The sequence below is a fragment of the Emericellopsis cladophorae genome, assembly GCF_022114955.1.
Source record: "Emericellopsis cladophorae strain MUM 19.33 chromosome Unknown NODE_6_length_900724_cov_123_231613, whole genome shotgun sequence".
In the NCBI taxonomy this organism is placed as follows: domain Eukaryota; kingdom Fungi; phylum Ascomycota; class Sordariomycetes; order Hypocreales; family Bionectriaceae; genus Emericellopsis; species Emericellopsis cladophorae.
This window is the reverse complement of record NW_026250931.1, coordinates 161,321-177,595: the sequence shown is the minus strand read 5'-3', so window position 1 is coordinate 177,595 and position 16,275 is coordinate 161,321. Positions and strand designations below refer to the sequence as shown.

The 16,275-nt window shown below is 57.3% G+C and overlaps 7 protein-coding genes across 7 annotated transcripts; 1 reads left to right on the top strand and 6 right to left on the bottom strand.

Annotated features, from left to right (window-relative positions):
- Positions 1-100: 100 nt before the first annotated feature.
- J7T54_001617 (NADH-ubiquinone oxidoreductase) lies at positions 101-1,573 on the bottom strand (the record flags this gene model as incomplete). The annotated part of the gene is made up of 2 exons (XM_051503633.1): positions 101-117; positions 172-1,573. The coding sequence occupies 2 exons, from the start codon at positions 1,571-1,573 to the stop codon at positions 101-103; spliced, it is 1,419 nt and encodes a 472-aa protein (XP_051364597.1).
- A 616-nt stretch (positions 1,574-2,189) lies between these two features.
- Positions 2,190-3,027, top strand: J7T54_001616 (uncharacterized protein; the record flags this gene model as incomplete). The annotated part of the gene is made up of 2 exons (XM_051503632.1): positions 2,190-2,262; positions 2,441-3,027. The coding sequence occupies 2 exons, from the start codon at positions 2,190-2,192 to the stop codon at positions 3,025-3,027; spliced, it is 660 nt and encodes a 219-aa protein (XP_051364596.1).
- Positions 3,028-3,098: 71 nt separating this feature from the next.
- Positions 3,099-3,737, bottom strand: J7T54_001615 (putative N-acetyltransferase-like protein; the record flags this gene model as incomplete). The annotated part of the gene is made up of 1 exon (XM_051503630.1): positions 3,099-3,737. The coding sequence occupies one exon, from the start codon at positions 3,735-3,737 to the stop codon at positions 3,099-3,101; it is 639 nt and encodes a 212-aa protein (XP_051364595.1).
- A 383-nt stretch (positions 3,738-4,120) lies between these two features.
- J7T54_001614 (putative transcriptional regulatory protein-like protein) lies at positions 4,121-6,201 on the bottom strand (the record flags this gene model as incomplete). The annotated part of the gene is made up of 3 exons (XM_051503629.1): positions 4,121-4,975; positions 5,054-5,311; positions 5,704-6,201. The coding sequence occupies 3 exons, from the start codon at positions 6,199-6,201 to the stop codon at positions 4,121-4,123; spliced, it is 1,611 nt and encodes a 536-aa protein (XP_051364594.1).
- Positions 6,202-7,206: 1,005 nt separating this feature from the next.
- J7T54_001613 (Ubiquitin carboxyl-terminal hydrolase-like protein) lies at positions 7,207-9,093 on the bottom strand (the record flags this gene model as incomplete). The annotated part of the gene is made up of 1 exon (XM_051503628.1): positions 7,207-9,093. The coding sequence occupies one exon, from the start codon at positions 9,091-9,093 to the stop codon at positions 7,207-7,209; it is 1,887 nt and encodes a 628-aa protein (XP_051364593.1).
- Positions 9,094-9,943: 850 nt separating this feature from the next.
- On the bottom strand, positions 9,944-10,969 carry J7T54_001612 (uncharacterized protein; the record flags this gene model as incomplete). Its single annotated transcript, XM_051503627.1, has 1 exon — positions 9,944-10,969. The coding sequence occupies one exon, from the start codon at positions 10,967-10,969 to the stop codon at positions 9,944-9,946; it is 1,026 nt and encodes a 341-aa protein (XP_051364592.1).
- Positions 10,970-11,733: 764 nt separating this feature from the next.
- J7T54_001611 (Autophagy-related protein 11) lies at positions 11,734-15,986 on the bottom strand (the record flags this gene model as incomplete). Its single annotated transcript, XM_051503626.1, has 3 exons — positions 11,734-15,705; positions 15,753-15,864; positions 15,919-15,986. 3 exons carry the CDS (start codon positions 15,984-15,986, stop codon positions 11,734-11,736), a joined length of 4,152 nt encoding a protein of 1,383 aa, XP_051364591.1.
- Positions 15,987-16,275: the final 289 nt, after the last annotated feature.

Genomic DNA, 16,275 nt, shown 5'->3' with positions numbered 1-16,275 from the left:
AACTACCACTGAGGAAAGGTATATACTCTGGTTTGATCCTCCTGTCAGCTATGGTTACAAAACAAAGAAAACCCATTCTAGTTATCTGTGCATGCCGCCTCTACCGATCAACCTCACCTGTGTCTTGTTAGCCAGAGGTACACTGAGCATGATATGAAGGGGAGAGCTTACCGAACACCAGATCCATAGTACCAATGACCGCAACAGCGTCAGCCAACAAATGACCCTTTGAGACGTGGTCGAAACCACCCAAGTGCGCAAATCCAGGAGCACGGATGTGACACCTGTATGGGCGCTCACTGCCATCGCTGACAACGTAGACACCCATCTCGCCCTTGGGTGCCTCGATCGCCGAGTATGTGTCACCGGGGGGCACGGAATAACCCTTGGTGTAGAGAAGGAAGTGGTGGATGAGTGCCTCCATGTTCTCCTTCATGGCGGCACGCGGGGGAGGGGCGACCTTGTAGTCCTCCACACGCACGGGACCAGCAGGCATCTTGTTGAGGCACTGGTGAATAATGCGGAGAGACTGGCGGAACTCCTCCATGCGGATAAGGTAGCGGTCGTAGCAGTCGCCGTTTGTGCCGACGGGGACATCAAACTCGACCTGATCGTAGGCGTCGTAAGGCTGGCTCTTGCGAATGTCCCATGGCACACCAGAGCCGCGGAGCATAGGGCCGGTGAAGGACAGGTTCAGGGCGTCAGCAGCAGTGACGACACCGATACCACGGAGACGCTCAATCCAGATACGGTTATCCGTCAGCATCTCCTCGGTCTCGTCGATACGGTCACCGAACTGGGTGGCCCACTGGTAGATATCGTCCAGCAGACCAGCGGGGATATCCTGGTGGACGCCACCCGGACGAACGTAGGCGGCGTGCAGACGGGCACCCGACACACGCTCGTAGAACTCCATGAGTTTCTCACGCTCCTCAAAGCCCCAGAGGAAAGGCGTCAAAGCACCGACATCCATGGCGTGAGAGAGGACGGACATGAGATGGTTCAGGATGCGGGTGAGCTCACCAAACAGGGTGCGGATGAACTTGGCACGCTCGGGAATCTCGACATTCAGCAGCTTCTCAACGGCCAGTGCGAAGCACTGCTCGTTGGTCATCATCGAGACATAGTCCAGACGGTCAAAGTAGGGCAAAGCCTGCAGGTAGGTCTTGTACTCGATCAACTTCTCGGTACCGCGGTGGAGGAGACCGACGTGGGGATCCGCACGGATGATCTCTTCACCGTTGAGCTCGAGGATGAGACGCAACACACCGTGGGCGGCGGGATGCTGGGGACCAAAGTTGACGGTGTAGTGCCTGACCTTGCGGTCCTCGACCGAGTTGTCGCGCGACTTCTGCGTGAGGCCCTCCTGGAGGGTGTGGGCGCCATACGGATCATTCGGGTTCTTGAAGTCTTCGTCGACGGGAATGAGGCGAGCACTGAGGTCGGGCGTAGGCGTCGCGTACTTGCGGTGGCATGTGGTGGCGAAGGGTCGTGAGGTGGTCGGTATCGAAGCCGGACGGAGACAGAGTCGGCTGGCGCTTCGGCCAGCAAACGCTCGTAGGGGCGAAGCCATTGTGACACGGTGGAGAGGAGAGAAGAGGACTGGGATCGAGTTTGAGGGTCCTCCGTATGCGCCTCGTGCGCGTCGATATCAATGGCCGAGAGAGAGTTGAGTCGTGCTCGTCATGCGGCAATGAGCTGGTCTGGTCGTCAACGAATCTGGAAGACTGGAGCTTTCGCCCGTGGAACGGTGGGTGCGGAGGAACATTGATGCGGCCATTGGCCAATGGACGGCCTTGGATTATCATGCGCCTTCAGGTCGGCACTTGCCCCACGCTGGCGCCGCTTGAGCCTTGAGCGGCTTGACGCCTATCGCGCGCCTTGGAATTTCAAGTGTTGATATTTCAATCCATCTTCCCGTGGTGCAATGGCTCTCCTGGTTGCACGCCAACTTTGAGGCGTCAATTGGCATGGAAAGTACTCGTCAGAATCATGGAGGACACCAGAAATGCTCGTCGCCCAAGCACCAGTTGCACATGCTGAAACAGGCAGCCATCGCCCGCATCACGCCCAGCATACCTCGTGTCGTAGTACAACAAGGCGCAGCCCAGGTATCATGAGAGTAATACACTGCTCAATAAAGGATTTTCCGTCGGCTATGCACCAAGCTCTCATTTCCTCCTACCAACATGGGCAAATATGTCGGTCGTATCCTGGCTAGTGCACAAGACGGACTCAAGGCAGACTGCCTAGACTGGCAGGGTGCGTTGGGACACTGCTACCAACAAGGTCGCTGATATTAAAACAAAAGCCAACCCGCACCCTCAACTACCAGCCTTAATCTTGCAGCAGAATTCACGTGGAGATGTCGAATCCCAGCGACCGCGTCGAGCTCACCATCGGCGGACGCACCTTCACCACGACCAGGACCACCCTCCAGGAATCGCGTCGCCTAAGCAATCTGCTCCACCTCGCGGAAGGCCCTACTACGTGGACGTAGTCCCATCACTATTCGAGCACATCCTCCGCTACCTTAGGACGAGCCTGTACCCAATTTCGCACGACGCACAAACCGGCCACGACGAAGTCTTCTACCACCACTTGCTCAACCAAGCCCACTTCTACCAGATTGACAAGCTGGAGACCTGGCTCAGGGGAAAAGAGTATCACAACGCAGTCCGTCAGGCACCCTGCCACATCTCCCTCACCCTATACGGCCGGGACCAAATCGAGCATCTCCACGAGTTTGTGCCCGGCCGCAATGGCAGCGTCAACATTGTCAGCGGTGAGCACTCGCAAAAGGAATGCCATCTCCGCCCCAACAAAGAGTGGCGCCACGACGGCAGGAAGACGGACTGCCTGAACTCGGGCTGTTTGACGGTGAAACAGTCCAGATTCTCACACTCCAAGATGATGGAAGTGGTCAAGGTGGAGTGCATCGTGACGAGAGTCGTGCTGGACGAGAAGCGACTGATGCGCAGCCAGCAGAATGAGGTCCTGCCGCCGCCGTATCACGAGACCTCGTGAATTGGAATCTAGGTATCTGCATTTCTTGTACATACTCGGAAAATCTTTATGCATCTCGCCAATCTATGGGCTCACATGGCCTCTGGTGCCCCGAGCATCTCTTCCCTCAATATGCCATACCACACTTCCCCTGTCATGACTCCGTTCTTCATCGCCGAGCGCCGTCTCATTCCCTCCCTGGCGTATCCGCACTTGAGCAGGACGCGCCCACTCGCCTCGTTGAACTCGTACGTCGAAGCCTGCATCCTCTGTAGATCCGGCCACGTCTCAAAGCACCATCTCGTGAACGCCCCAACGGCCTCTGTGCCGTAGCCTTGGCCCCAGTACTCGGGCGAGAAGAAGTAGCCCAGCTCCCACATGATATAGTTGATGTCTGTACCGATTTTGGCGCCCATTGTGCCCAGCAGCCGCGACGGGTCGTCCTTGAGAAAGATGGCGACAGTGGTCGGGTACTCGGCTGGTGTGTCCTTGGGGACCAGTTTCTCGTGCACAAAGTCATCGGCGTCCTCGATGGTATAGGGTGACGGAAAGCGGTCTGTCATGAAGGCGGCGGTTTCCTTGTGGTTTGCCGCGGCGACGAGCAAGGGTGCATCGCTGGGAAGCGGACGCCGGAGGACCAGGCGTTCCGTCTCAAGGAGGATGGTGCCTGGCTCTGTCGAGGGCGGGTTAGGGGACGGGAGATGTCTTGATGGGACAATTGGAGGTGGCATTGTGAGATGTATTTTACCGATGGGTTGAGTGAAATCGAAGCTCAAGGTGATGTGGCCAAAGGTGAGTCTGAACCATGTAAGGTGCCTGGTTTGTGTCACAGCGTTGGTATAGTCGCCTTCAGTGACATCCACACTGGTGTGACTCATGCAATCAACTCATCGTCTTACAACCGCCCTTTCCGGGAGAGATTGTTGACCGTATCCTGGAGTCTCGTCTGTCCAAGCCAACCCGGTATGCTCCGAGATCGGAGTGCTGAGTGATTCGCAGCATCGCGGCAAGCGACGGCTGAGAGAAGCATCACCGACGCCCCAATGCTTCTCAAATAAGCGCCTCTGCCACGGTACCAAACTGCGATCACCAAATGGCGTTGCCAATGCTGCATTTACTGCGCAGCTTGCGGCACATTGGCCTTGGTATTGATATGCAGCCTCTGCGCAATGTCACACAATCGGCGCGCGACATTAGTCGTCCCGCCATTGATCTGTGTATGCCCCGTAATGAACCGTGCAGCGACCACGACTTTGTCTCTCGGATTGTCTTCCGCAGCATGGTAGGCGGTTAGGTGGGAGCTGTCTGCATTGGCAGGATACTTGAGACCATGCTCTCGCAAGACGGCGGTGGAGTACAGCACGTCTCGGTTCTCGCGCCCGTCGAGGTGATTGCGCATTTTCTGCAAAGACTCTGTCCTCCGGTCTGCCTCCTTTAGCTCGTCTGCTCCAGGCACGCCCGACCGGAGAAACTCGGCAAGTTGATACCAAAATTCAAACTCGCGTACGCGGTGATGCTGCGCGTCTTGCAAGGGAGGCGCCAAGGGATTCCACGGAAGAACAGTACCGCTCAGCAAAGCATCAACGACGTGGAACCGGTGTTGCGCCTCGACTGGATTCGCTTCGCTCGGCAGAATGGTCGCTCGACGATTGTCGGCATTGGGGGGCGCCGCCGTAGCTGCTGTCTTTGCCAGCTCCCAGACGACTTTCATCTCCAGACAGGCCATGTATGCCATCTTCTCCTGGCTGCCGGCATCGGGCTGCGCTGCCGCTGTCAGGAAGGAGGCCATGAGCTGCAGTAGCGAGGGCTGGCGAGGAAAGGCCATTTTCCCCTTTTCCATAAAGTAGTACCACTTCGACTCGAAAAAAGCATGCAACGCGCTGGCGTATATCTCGTGGTACACCGCGACGATATCCTGGTACCATGCATCATCGTATACATTGGCGGGTGAGTCGGGCATCACGCACACCTGGGACAGGAGTTGGTCCACCCTCATTTCTTCGTGCGGTTAATGCCCGTGGGGAGGCTGTGGCAGGGAGCTGTACACAGATTCCAGAACAGCCTGCTGGGTGCCCGTGGGGTAGTCGGCCAACGCCACTGGTGCCGGCAATGGCGAGGTCAATGAGGCGACACTGGGCGATTGAGAGGATGCAAGATGGTTCGGTGAGGGTGGGTTGCTGGATGTGGCAGAGGCGGCCCTGGCGAGAGGGTTGACGCCGTTGTGTTCTCGGAACAGTACCTCGTAGCCCAGGCACTCCCGCTTGGCCTTGGTGCAGTTGTTACAGGCAGGTCGCTGCTCGTCGCACTGGGAAATTATGTGGTCAGCAGCGCAGCTTGTAGAATTTATGATATTGGAAATGAGTAAGAAGAAAATGTGTCAGTGTTGTGAGAGCTTAGTCAAGACCTCAAACGACATGGACGGTGGCATGTGGAAGTGCAGTCGGAGCGTGTGGAGAGTTGGTTGTCATGTTCCCATCGGTTCGGGTACGCTGGGGGCCGTAAGTGCAGGCTAACGCAGGGGGTACTTTCAGGGTACATAAGTCCCGGCCAAAGCTGGGCCAAGGGGCCTGGGACTCGTTGTCCTCAATAAGTACCCGCCGTAGGATGCGGTGGGGCGTTCAGGCTCCAGCGCCCTGGGCCAGGTTGCCGGGTCGGTCTAGTACGTAGTGTTGGTAACGGGGACTTTTGTCTACTCACTTTGACTCTCCTCTTTCGACAAGTGAGACATCCAGTCTTTGTCCTCCGCTGGATCTTCCTGGCCGTGCTCTTCTCCCGCGTTCGCGGCGCGGTGTCCACCTCGTCGGCTAATGCGACGGGCAGCGTCTCCGCCGCGCGACTGCCCTCAGTGCCGACTGATGTGTCTGAGCGCGCAGCCGGGGCCAGGGCCATCTGGGCCATCTCCCGTGGATCGAGCCCCCTGTTGGTCCCGAGCATCTGGTTGGGACGCTCACCGGGCCATCTCTCCAGAGGTGGTCTGAGTGGAAACTGACCAGCATCCCAGAGAGGCGGTGCCGCAGGCGACGGCTGTCTGCTGGAGAAGTGACGCTGGGACCCGCCATGGCCAGTTGGATGGTTGCTATGATAGACGCTTGTGTACGGATGGGGCAGCTCGACTGGTAGTGATGAGTGAGTATTGATCAGAGCCGGGTGCTGCTCTGGCCATCTCAAATGAGGAGACTCGTTCCGCCTTTCCATGTCGTGTTGAGGTAGGGCGGTGTGAAGAAGGTCTTGCCCGGACCCTGACGGCCTTCTCGACTGGGGATGGTCTGGAGAGCCAGCAACTGTTATGGCTGGCTCCCTTTGGCGTCGGGCTCGGTCCATGACTCCATGCGATGATTACCGTGTTGACTTGATCGCCGGTCGGATTACGATTCCAGTTCCCTACCCGAACCATTGACATACGGCTAGCGGCCCACGCTAGAGAAAGGTGAGAAGATGAAGAATGAAGACACGGCCCTAGTGAGTGGAGGTGATGAGTCCAGTATGCAAAGTTCTGCAACGCGGCCGACGTTTCACGGTTAGGCGCTGATGTAAGGCAGGTAGGTACCTACTCTCGAGGCGTGTCTGGAGATTCTTCCTTGAGCTCTCGCTAGCTTCCGCGTTTTCCAGGGGTCCCGTTCGACTAGACGCGCTAGGCTAGATCAGGTGCCTATTCGTATTGTACTACGTACCTTTCTTTATTAGTCTACGTACGTCGATGGACATGGAGGTCGGCGACTCGGCCGTAAGCGCAGAACGAGCGGTTCCCTGCCTACCCTAAAGCCCGGAAAGACTCTGTCCCGGCTTATCATGAAGTACAAAATAAGCACGATAATACTTGACACGGATAGTCTTTGCTGTGATTGTTTCAGTATATTGATTTATGAAGTATATGCCTTGTGGCTATGTCTGTATTCTAGCCACTCCTGTCGGTAGTGCCAGAGGCCTTGACATCCATTGATCACCACGGCCCATTCTAGCGAACGAGCCACACGATATATTTGTCTGATACTAATATACTACAAAGCCACACCTTTCCTGATGCTTCGCGCCTGTTAGCACTTACCGTGCTGTAACGCGGGCAAGATCCCTCGTCCATACAAGTCTAACCCAAACAGAACGCCGCCCTATGCAACCCCGAAGAGAGAATTGGAATGAACCATCAAAGCTTACTTGTCCCTCTCTCCTTCTTTTTCTTCCTTCCCGCCATGTTGCCTCCCCTCAAAAGTCCTTGTCCAGCTCATAGAAGAGCAGATACACCTCCCTCTGCATGCCGAGGACTTCGCTAGTCTTGCTCTGCTTCACCTTCTCGTCGCTCACGCGCCACCACTTGTCGGCCGCGGGCTTCTTCTGCTTGGATGGTTTGCCTGCCGCCGACACTGGCGGGGCCGGGCCAGGGGAGCCTGACCGGCTGCCCCTATTCGACTTTGGTGAGGTCAGCCGCGAGAGGGCTGACTTTGTCGACGCAGCCACGGAGCGCAGACTGCCGCTGTCGCTATCCTTGATCTTGCCGTTGACCTGGTGGTCCTCTGGGACGCTGCGAGGGGGAGGCAGCGGCAAGTCCACCGAGATGGATGATGTGCCCGACGATGCAGAGAGCAGATCAGGTGTCGAGACAGCGGGGCTAGCGACGTGGCGTGCACTTAGATCTGGCGTGGAAATAGGGGTTGGCGTCTTGCTGTAGGCCTCAGACGCCTGGAAGGTGTTTAGGTTGGCAAATGGCGGCTTGGGAATGTTCTGCCGTCGAAAGGCTTCGTAGTGACCACTGTTATGGCCGCCGCGATGTGTCACAACGCCCAGCAGCTTGTACTTGCGCTGGTCCACCAGACCACCCAGCGGTAGGTTCTCAGGGAACGAGACCTTGGCCGAGTTCTTTTGTGTGACATGCCCGACGCCGTAGATGGATCTGGACAGATGGATGGCCAGGATCTTCGGGAAGATGGTCATCCGGGTCGTCTTGGCAATCCTGCGCTTGGGCGCGTATTTGATGTCGCCAAGGTCGACGCCCTCGGGGGGTTCCTCGGGGTTCGTCTCAATGGCCACGCGCAGCTTCACAATGCTCTCCTCGGCTGTCTTTCGAAACGTGTCGGATGTCGACTTGGCCAGCTCTGCTTCCAGTTTTTCCTTGGCCTGCACTAGACGACAGTTCTCGCACTTGAAGTCATCAATGTACTCTGTCTTGAAGATCCCGTCGAAGCAGCTGGTCAGCGACGTCGAAGAGACCTGTGGCACGGCCAGCGTCAATGTGCAAAAGGCCTCCTCGCGGGGACGGGTCTTGTACCGGCAGGTCGTGCATTGCAGTTGTGACTCGTATCGCCCCTCCATGGGAAAGGCCTCCTCGTTCTCGTTGGGCATGCGCTTCCTACTGATTTTGGGTGTCGGGTCGGATGTGGACGCCTCGGCAGTCGAGGTTTCTGTATCAGATGCTTCGGCCCCGTTGTTCCTAGCACCCTCATTTCCTGTCTCTGTCTCTGTCCCTGCCTCCGTATCTGTCTCGGCCCCTTTGCTGTCGCCATTCTCGACGTAGGGAGGCGTGATCCCGTGTGTCCTAGCGTGGTCTCTCGCCCGTCTTCCGGCATGGTACTCGTCCTTCAGCCTCTCGGCCACGATCTGCAGGAACTCCTGCGCGTCCTGCTGCTGGCGGCTGATGCGCTGCCTAAACGCCGTCTCGAGCACGCGGACGAGCTGAAAGGGCGAAATGGCCTTTTTGTATATGGGTCGCTCGTTAAGCGCATCCAGCATATCCTTCAGCCCGTACGTCACCAGCCCGTCCTGCAGCCCGTGGAGTTTCCACGCCGGCAGCGGACCGGCGCTATCGGTCGGCTGCACGAGATGGGAGTAGACGGCGGGATCCTCGATGCGGCGCCGGTGTGTCTCGCGGATGAGGTAGATGCGCAGGTCGTCGAGCCCGGCGAGGACTTGGAGGACGGAGTTGATGAAGCAGTCGTTGGCGCCGTTGCGCAGGCCAACAATCGTCTTTTTCCGACCGGATGGCGCGGCTTCGTTGTCGAGGGCAAAGGTCGGGCCAAAGACGTAGATGAGAGCGGCGGCGGCAAGTGAAGCGCCTGCGGCGTACGAGGCGACCGTCGCAGGCTTGCTGCCCGCCATGGTGCCTCTTGGGGATCCGGTCGACGGCTCTGTTTCGGGTACGCGGCGCGGCGAGCGAGACACGGGTAGCGCTCGTTAGTTGCGACTGCAGCCTAATAAAGGAGCACGGATTTCTGGGGAGGGGGAGAGAGAGAGAGAGATGTGGTCGAGAGTATCGCTCATGGAGTCGGGTTCGCCATGTCTCGAGGGCTCTCGAGGGCTCTTTTGCATCCGGGGACAGATGCAGTGAGTAGGTGCTTTTGGTACCTAGGCACTGATGCTTGATATGTGGTGGGCTCAGTGCTGGATTTGTAACGTTGTGCCGCGCTGCGCGTCGTCTGGTCGCATCGCAGACGTAGTCAAGTGCGATTGATGATCTTCCGCTCAGTTTCAAGAGGTGGTTGACAAGCAACAGGAAACTGAATCGCTGTACGCAGGGAGGAGAATCAATCAGTCGGTGAGGTGTTTGGTCTGACTCCGAATCTCCAAGTTGGTCCAACGTGGATGTGGGTGCTTCCTGCCTCTTTTCTTGCTCCAGTTCTTGCTCCATTTTCTGGGGCCCCTGAGATGCCGAGCTAATTACGTATCACCATGTACCCACCTAGTGTCAACAGCTTACTGTTACTACTACGCACCTCCTAGTAAACTGGTAGTACTCAATTGTAATAACATCAACTGAAGCATGCGCAATGCTAGGGGAATTGGAAATCATCTGAAGAAAGACACTCGGTAGAATCAAAGTATGTCCTGTATCCGTATTGGTCGGCATTATTGTGTCACGATCTTGGTCGAATGCTCCATCAGACCATCACGACTCAAATGAGCCATGGTTTCCATGCTCGTGTCATAGGCCCATGGCCACATTTTCCACCTACGCAAATTGCCCCTTCCTCTTCGCCGGCCCGAGCCTCTCCCCCTTGGACTTCCACAGCGTCCCGTCCAATGCCCCACGCCTGATCCAGCCGGTCACCAGCTCATTCGGCGTCTCATCCCCATAGAACGGCATGGGCACCTCGTACCTCTCCACCGTCATCCTCTCCTCGGGGTCAATCTCGTTCCACCGTGCCGTGTCCACCGTCTCGGTGGGAATCTCATACGCCACGCCGTACAGCACGATGCGAATCTGCCGCTTCAGCTCTGGGCAGTCGCGTGGCAGCTTGTGAAAGTACTCGTCCTTGATGTTGGTCCCCGCGAGATGTGTGGGCTTGGCCAGAACAACGTGCTCCAGCCGTGACAGTGTGGCCACGTTCCACCACAACCAGTGGTTGTCGACGGGCACCTCAAAGAGGACCAGTCGCTTGAGTTCTGGCCAGAGGCGCCAGACGTCGGTACTGGCCTTGGTCGTGCTCAAGGCCGGATACTCGCCCAGACAGACGAATTCCTCCAGGTGGACCAACTGCTCGAATCCTTCGCGTAGAATGGGTCGCACGTTGAGGTGGTCGTCCGGCAGGTCTAGACTGCGAAAGGGCATATGCACGACGAGGCGGCGCAGCGTCTGCGAGACCTCGTGGAATAATTCCCGAACCCAGATGGCCGTGGGCTGGTCATCGAGCGTCGTCTCAAACGGCGCGAGGTAGAGTGATGTGATGTTGCGCAGCGACAGCAACGGGGTCGGCAGCGAAGGCACGAGCCTGTCCATGCACAGCAGCACCTTGCTCAGCCTGCGACTCGTCTCAATGTACATGCATCGCTGGCGTAGGAGCTTGGACGCCAAGCTGTAGGTGACGCGCGAGACTTTTGTCAGCGCGAGAAGCGTCCTGACCGCGCTATGAGACGTCGGGAGCAAGGCGCGGGTGTTGGGTGGCAGGACGCTCTCCACGATAAGCTGGAGAATCTCGGGGGGCAGCCGCGGGAGCTCCCGCCGCGAGGCGAGGGATCTACTAGTACTGGCTGTCATTGCGCGCGCTGTGTCAATGTCGCATCGCATCACGACCGTGACGTGAGAAGAGCCAAAGACATCTTGGGAGCGAGAGACGTCTTGGCCAGATTCGGCTCTCAATGATGAACAATAGGATTGTCTTGCGGATTGAATCAGGTAGGTGAAAGGGGGGCGGGCGGCTGTGGACGGACGTACGTGGGGCACCTCGATATGCCTAATAAAGTCCAGATTGCCGCTTATCACCGCCACCTGCATCGCGGGGAGATAAGCCCAACGTGTGTGCCCCATGATCCCCAGTGATCAGCACCGTGCACTGGATTCGTACTCATAAGTGTAACAAGTAGAGGCCTTCGATAGACTGATTGCTCATCAGAGCAGACGACGTTTCTGCGGATAATGACCCCCCCTACCAGTCCATGTTCGATGTGTAGCCCATAACGCCCTCCATCACGCATGGCCGCGCTGGTTCTCCCTGTAGATATGAAATGTCTATTAAAATCCTCGTCATAATTGCTTCTATCCACAGAGCGCGTTCCTGATAAAAAGTCATGATCTGAGAGAATGCCCACCAAAGCTCCGAAATGCACGCCTCGCAAGCCTTGTAGCAATATTCGCTCGCATGATTCCGGGGTATCATTTCCTAGTCGGACTCTCATATGTGTACTCAACACTCCACAGCGGATCCCACACCACGGATCTCTTGGTGGGACTCCCTGTCGACTCCTGTCGCTGAAGCCGTCTACGCCGCCCCTGCCCGTGACGCCCACCATCAGCATCTTGACTCAGGGCCCAAAGAGCGTATCGACTTGGCGTACCTCTGACGGTTTGGCGCTGTCATTGTCAGCGGGGACTGCCGCCTTCCCCTTCGCCCTGCTAGGCCCTGCTAGGTCCCTGTCCGTCGCCGGCGGGCGTGCGCTGAGGGGGCTGCCGGGCTGTGTGGGACTGGTCGCAGACGGCGTTTCTGGTGCAGCGGCTCGGAGAGAGTTCGTCTCACTGACTACGACCCCGGGCTTGAGGAGTGCTTGCGCGCCAGCGCTGGTAAGAGGGACAGCCCTCTTGGAGCTCGAGCTGCTTCTGCGGCTTTCCAAGCTCTTTGACAACGTCTTCTCGAGGCCCGCCGCACTGTCCTTCGGTTTGCCTTTGCTGATGACCGCGTGGGTATGGATGTTTGCCGTGGCCTCGACGGTGTTAGCGGCGACTGTCGACTTGCCCATACCCGGCGTGGACGGCGCACCGGGCTTGTCCTCCTGCGCGTCAATGAGGTACCAGCGCAGTCCGTCGGACAGCTGAAACGGATTCTCGTTCTCGTCGTTGATCGACTCTTCGTCGTTCCCCGACTGCATGCTCCTGGACAGGTCGACCACCCGCTCTTGTATGCGCGTGATCCGCGCCACGAGCCACTCGCGATGACGCAGGCGGTGCGCGTCCTGCTCTCGCAGAAAGTAGTGAGGTGCGCCGACGTTGAATGCAGCCCATGCCCCGGCTTGCTGATTCCTGGTTGGCAGGAAGAGCGCCAGGTCGCCCTCCTTGAAGCTCTTAAAGGCCAGCTTGTTGTGGGCGTCCTTGTGCTCGGCGTGCGCGCGATCTCGGTACGACTTGGCCTCCTTCTGCCATTTACGTGCCTTGTGCTCCACCTCCTTGATCTTCTGGTAGACAGTGTCCGAGAACTGATCCACGTCAAAGTCCCCAAGCTTGCTCACAAACACCTTGTACCTTTCGTCCTCACCATCGAGATCGTGACTGTTGGCCCAGTTGAGAAGATCGAGGTCGGCACTGTCATGCAGGGCCTTGGCACCAAGCATGCCCGGCTTGAACACACTTGACTTTCGCAGGGACGATCCTGGGTCAGAGGAGTCATTCGGGTTTTGCGTGGCCCGCTCCGCACGGGGAACCTTCGTAATCGTGATGGACCCGTCGCTGCGAGAGACGGCATAGCCTAGGCGCTCGAGGAGGTGACACATGCGGTCATTCTGCGAATACAGCCGTTGTGTGAGGTCCTTTGACCGTTCGTCGCGGCTTTCGAAGCGTCGCTGGAGTTCGGACAGCTTGCCTTGCGAGTCTTCCGCCTTCTCCTTGTACATGCGCGCTTCTTCCTCTAGGCTACCGACCCGCGACTGGCGCGCCGCAAGCTGCTCGGTCAGGTTGACGACCTTCTTCTCTTCGTCTTCCAGCTGCTTCTGTAGTGTTCCCGAGCCACTCTCGCCATCGTCCAAACGCGCTCGCAGCTTGCGCAGTTCTTCCATGACGCCTGCGAGTTCCGTCTCAAGGGCCTCCACCTTGGCGGACTCCTCGGCGACTTCGTTGCGCGCCTTGAGTGAGGCCGCCTCCTCTGAAGCGAGCCTCTGCTCAGTGGCAGTCAGCTCGTCACGGAGGGTCTTTCCAGCGCTGCGAGTTTCCTCGAGGTCGTTGCGCACGATGTCCGTATCACTCTGCAAACCTTCCAGCCTAGAAAGCAACTTGGTGGCTGCTTCTTGCAGCACATCGCCCAGGTCAGCGTCCTCGGGCATTGAGTCCTGAGGGCCGATGTAATCGTGGAGGGTCTTGAGGCTCCCCAGGTAGCCATCAGCTACTACTCCGAGCGCCTCAAGCTGTTTCGCAACGTGTCTGCCAGTCTCCCTGACACTTTCGAGCTCGCGCTCTTGTGTCTCACGCTGGTCATGCAGCATTCGAGCGTCGTTCCGGAGAAACTTCACCTGACCTTGCGCCTTTTGCGACTCATCGCGATGCTGCTCGCTCAGACGCTCCAGCTCTGCTTGCAGCTGCTCGATCTTAGTCTCGTGCGAAGTTCGGGCTCTCTCTTTCGAGTCACCCAAGTGCTCCATCTCGTCCTCGGTGTTCTCTAGACGCGCGTGAAGGTCTCGAATCTCATCTTCCAGAGACTTTCTCTCCTCAAGAAACTCGCGTTTGAATGCCTCCATGTTCTCTAGTAGGTCCTTCTTTGTCGTATTTGCCTCGGTGAACTGATCCTTCATGTTGCCATATTGGACCGCATTGGCTGCAAGTTCCGTCTGCATGCGCGCCGAATTCTGCTTTTCCTCCTTCAATTCATTTTCGAGCTCAGCAATACGCCGGACCATTGCATCTGTCCCGTCCGTCACGGCTTGCTGGCCATCGGGCCGGGATGATTTGATAGAAGATATGGAACCGTTTCTCTCGTGGCCAGGTTGGAACAAATTCCCCGGTCGGCTCGCCTGAGACTGCCTGTGGAGAAGATCCTCCAGGCGACGGACCCTGCTTTCTGCCGTTTTGAGCTTGCTGTCCAATTTCATCTTATCCTCCTGAAGCGTGCGGAGCAGATCATCATCCCCTCGAATCATGAGGCCGCTGCGGCCAAGGGCAGCTTCGAAAACGCTGCCATTCTTGAAAGCCTTGACTCGCTTGGACTGCTGTTTTGTGGGACTGCTGATCTCCTGGATCAGCTGGGCTATGTCTTCCAAAATGGCCTCTTCGGTTGCCAGCCCGCGCAGGGTATCGTAATACGAGTCCAGCTCTTGTTTGCTCATTGGTGGCCACGAGGTGTCGTCGCCCATTACGCTAACCTCGAGTCCCATCACGTTGGTGTCCAGCCCGGGCCCATAGGTGCTACCGACCATCTTCTGCCACCGGCGCCGGCGTTTCGATTCCTCGTCCTGGAACAGCGCCATTTCGTTGGCAAGTGTTGTTGAATCGGCTTTGACCTTGTCATTCCATTCGTGACGCCGCACCGCTTCTGCCACGAACGACGCATACATGTATGGCAATTGCTGTATCAGTCGGAGGTAATCAAAGGTTGTCAGGTCGTCTTCGGACTGATTCAGCAAGTTAATCTGGTCTTTCACGTTTCCTCGAAGAGACGTGACTTCTGTAATGGCCCTCATAAAGCTCACTGCATCTGCGGCGATGGCATTCCGGGCTTCTGTCGCATACCGCATTAGCTCCGCCATCTCTTGAGCCCTCTTCTGCAAATTGGGGACCAAACGCTCCGTGTGGATGGAAGCTGTTTTTGAGGCCTGGGCCACGTCCTTCTGAGCGTCGCTGTAGGTCAAGACTGTCTTGTAATCCGCGTCGAGCTGTTTCGAGACAGGCTCAATATCCTGAACGATTTGCGACGACTCGTCATGGCGTGCCAACACGGAGCGGTTTGTGAGGGCATCAAATTCTCCGATCAACTGCTGCAAGTCCTCGTACATTCTGTTCGTGGTCCTGTCTAACTCTGTAGCCTTCTCGCTGAATCTGCGATTGGCCGTCGCGGCAAGTTTACCCGCTTTCTTAGCTGTTTCAGGCTCAATGAGGTCCTCGAGCGTGTGTGCACCCTTGGTAACCGCGCCTCTCGTCATGAACTTGACCATGGCGGGTGCGACAGGGACGTTGCTCGCAAGCTCCAGGTACTGCTGCCATGACGACGCCAGGCGAGAGTGTTCCTCTAGCGCAGGCGCTACCCATTTCTTCAGTTCGGTGTGCTTGGGTTCGATTTGTTTGACGCTGATCTCGAGATTGATAATGGCTGCATCAAGACACTTGATCATCACGTCGATCTCATCAAACCGCGCGCGAACGGTGCTGTCCATCTGGCCGCAATCGTCTGCCACTCTCAGAGCCCAAGTCCGCCGACTCTCGCAAAGCTTCTGCCATGATCCGATGGCTTTCACATCTTCTATCATGTTGGGGGCGGCTGGAATCGCTGGCGGTTTCGGAGAGGGTAATTTAGATACTATGGTCGGCGACCCCTGCGACTGGCGCTGAGTCGTGCGCGCATCGTACACAAATATGTCTTTCTAGTTATGGTCAGTACGGCATACCTCAGAATCGTAGACGTTCGTACCTCGTTCCACAAGCCCGTAGGCTTGATGGCTCGGCCCTGTGGCGTCAAGGCGACAAAGTGTTGGGTAGGGACTGCGCCATGCTTGCTGACCCAGGCTTTGAATTCGTCTAGACTTACGAACCCATTAGAACGAGACGGAAGCCATGGCTTCGCACGTAACGCTTACTTGGAGAACTGCGCCGTGTCTACTTCAAGGCGCCGGCCCGTGTGGGCGATCAAGACTTGAGTAGCCATCCCAAGACATTGCCTGGACGCGCAGAGCGATAGCTCCTCTCAAGGCGGAGGCTGGAGTAACAGGTAACAACAAGTGAAGGGGAGGACAAGACCGGCGGAATATGCTGCGGCGCTGTTCAAAGTGACCTCCCGGCCACGAGGCTCGCGTGACTGATCGGGTGTTCTTCCACAGCGGATGGTGTTGCTCAGATGGTCAAGTCACCAGCACAGATAATGTGCGTGTGCCTGGACACGCCGGGCAAGCGAGTGGCCGTCATTTGTGGCGTAAACCGTCATGCCCGTGGCTGGA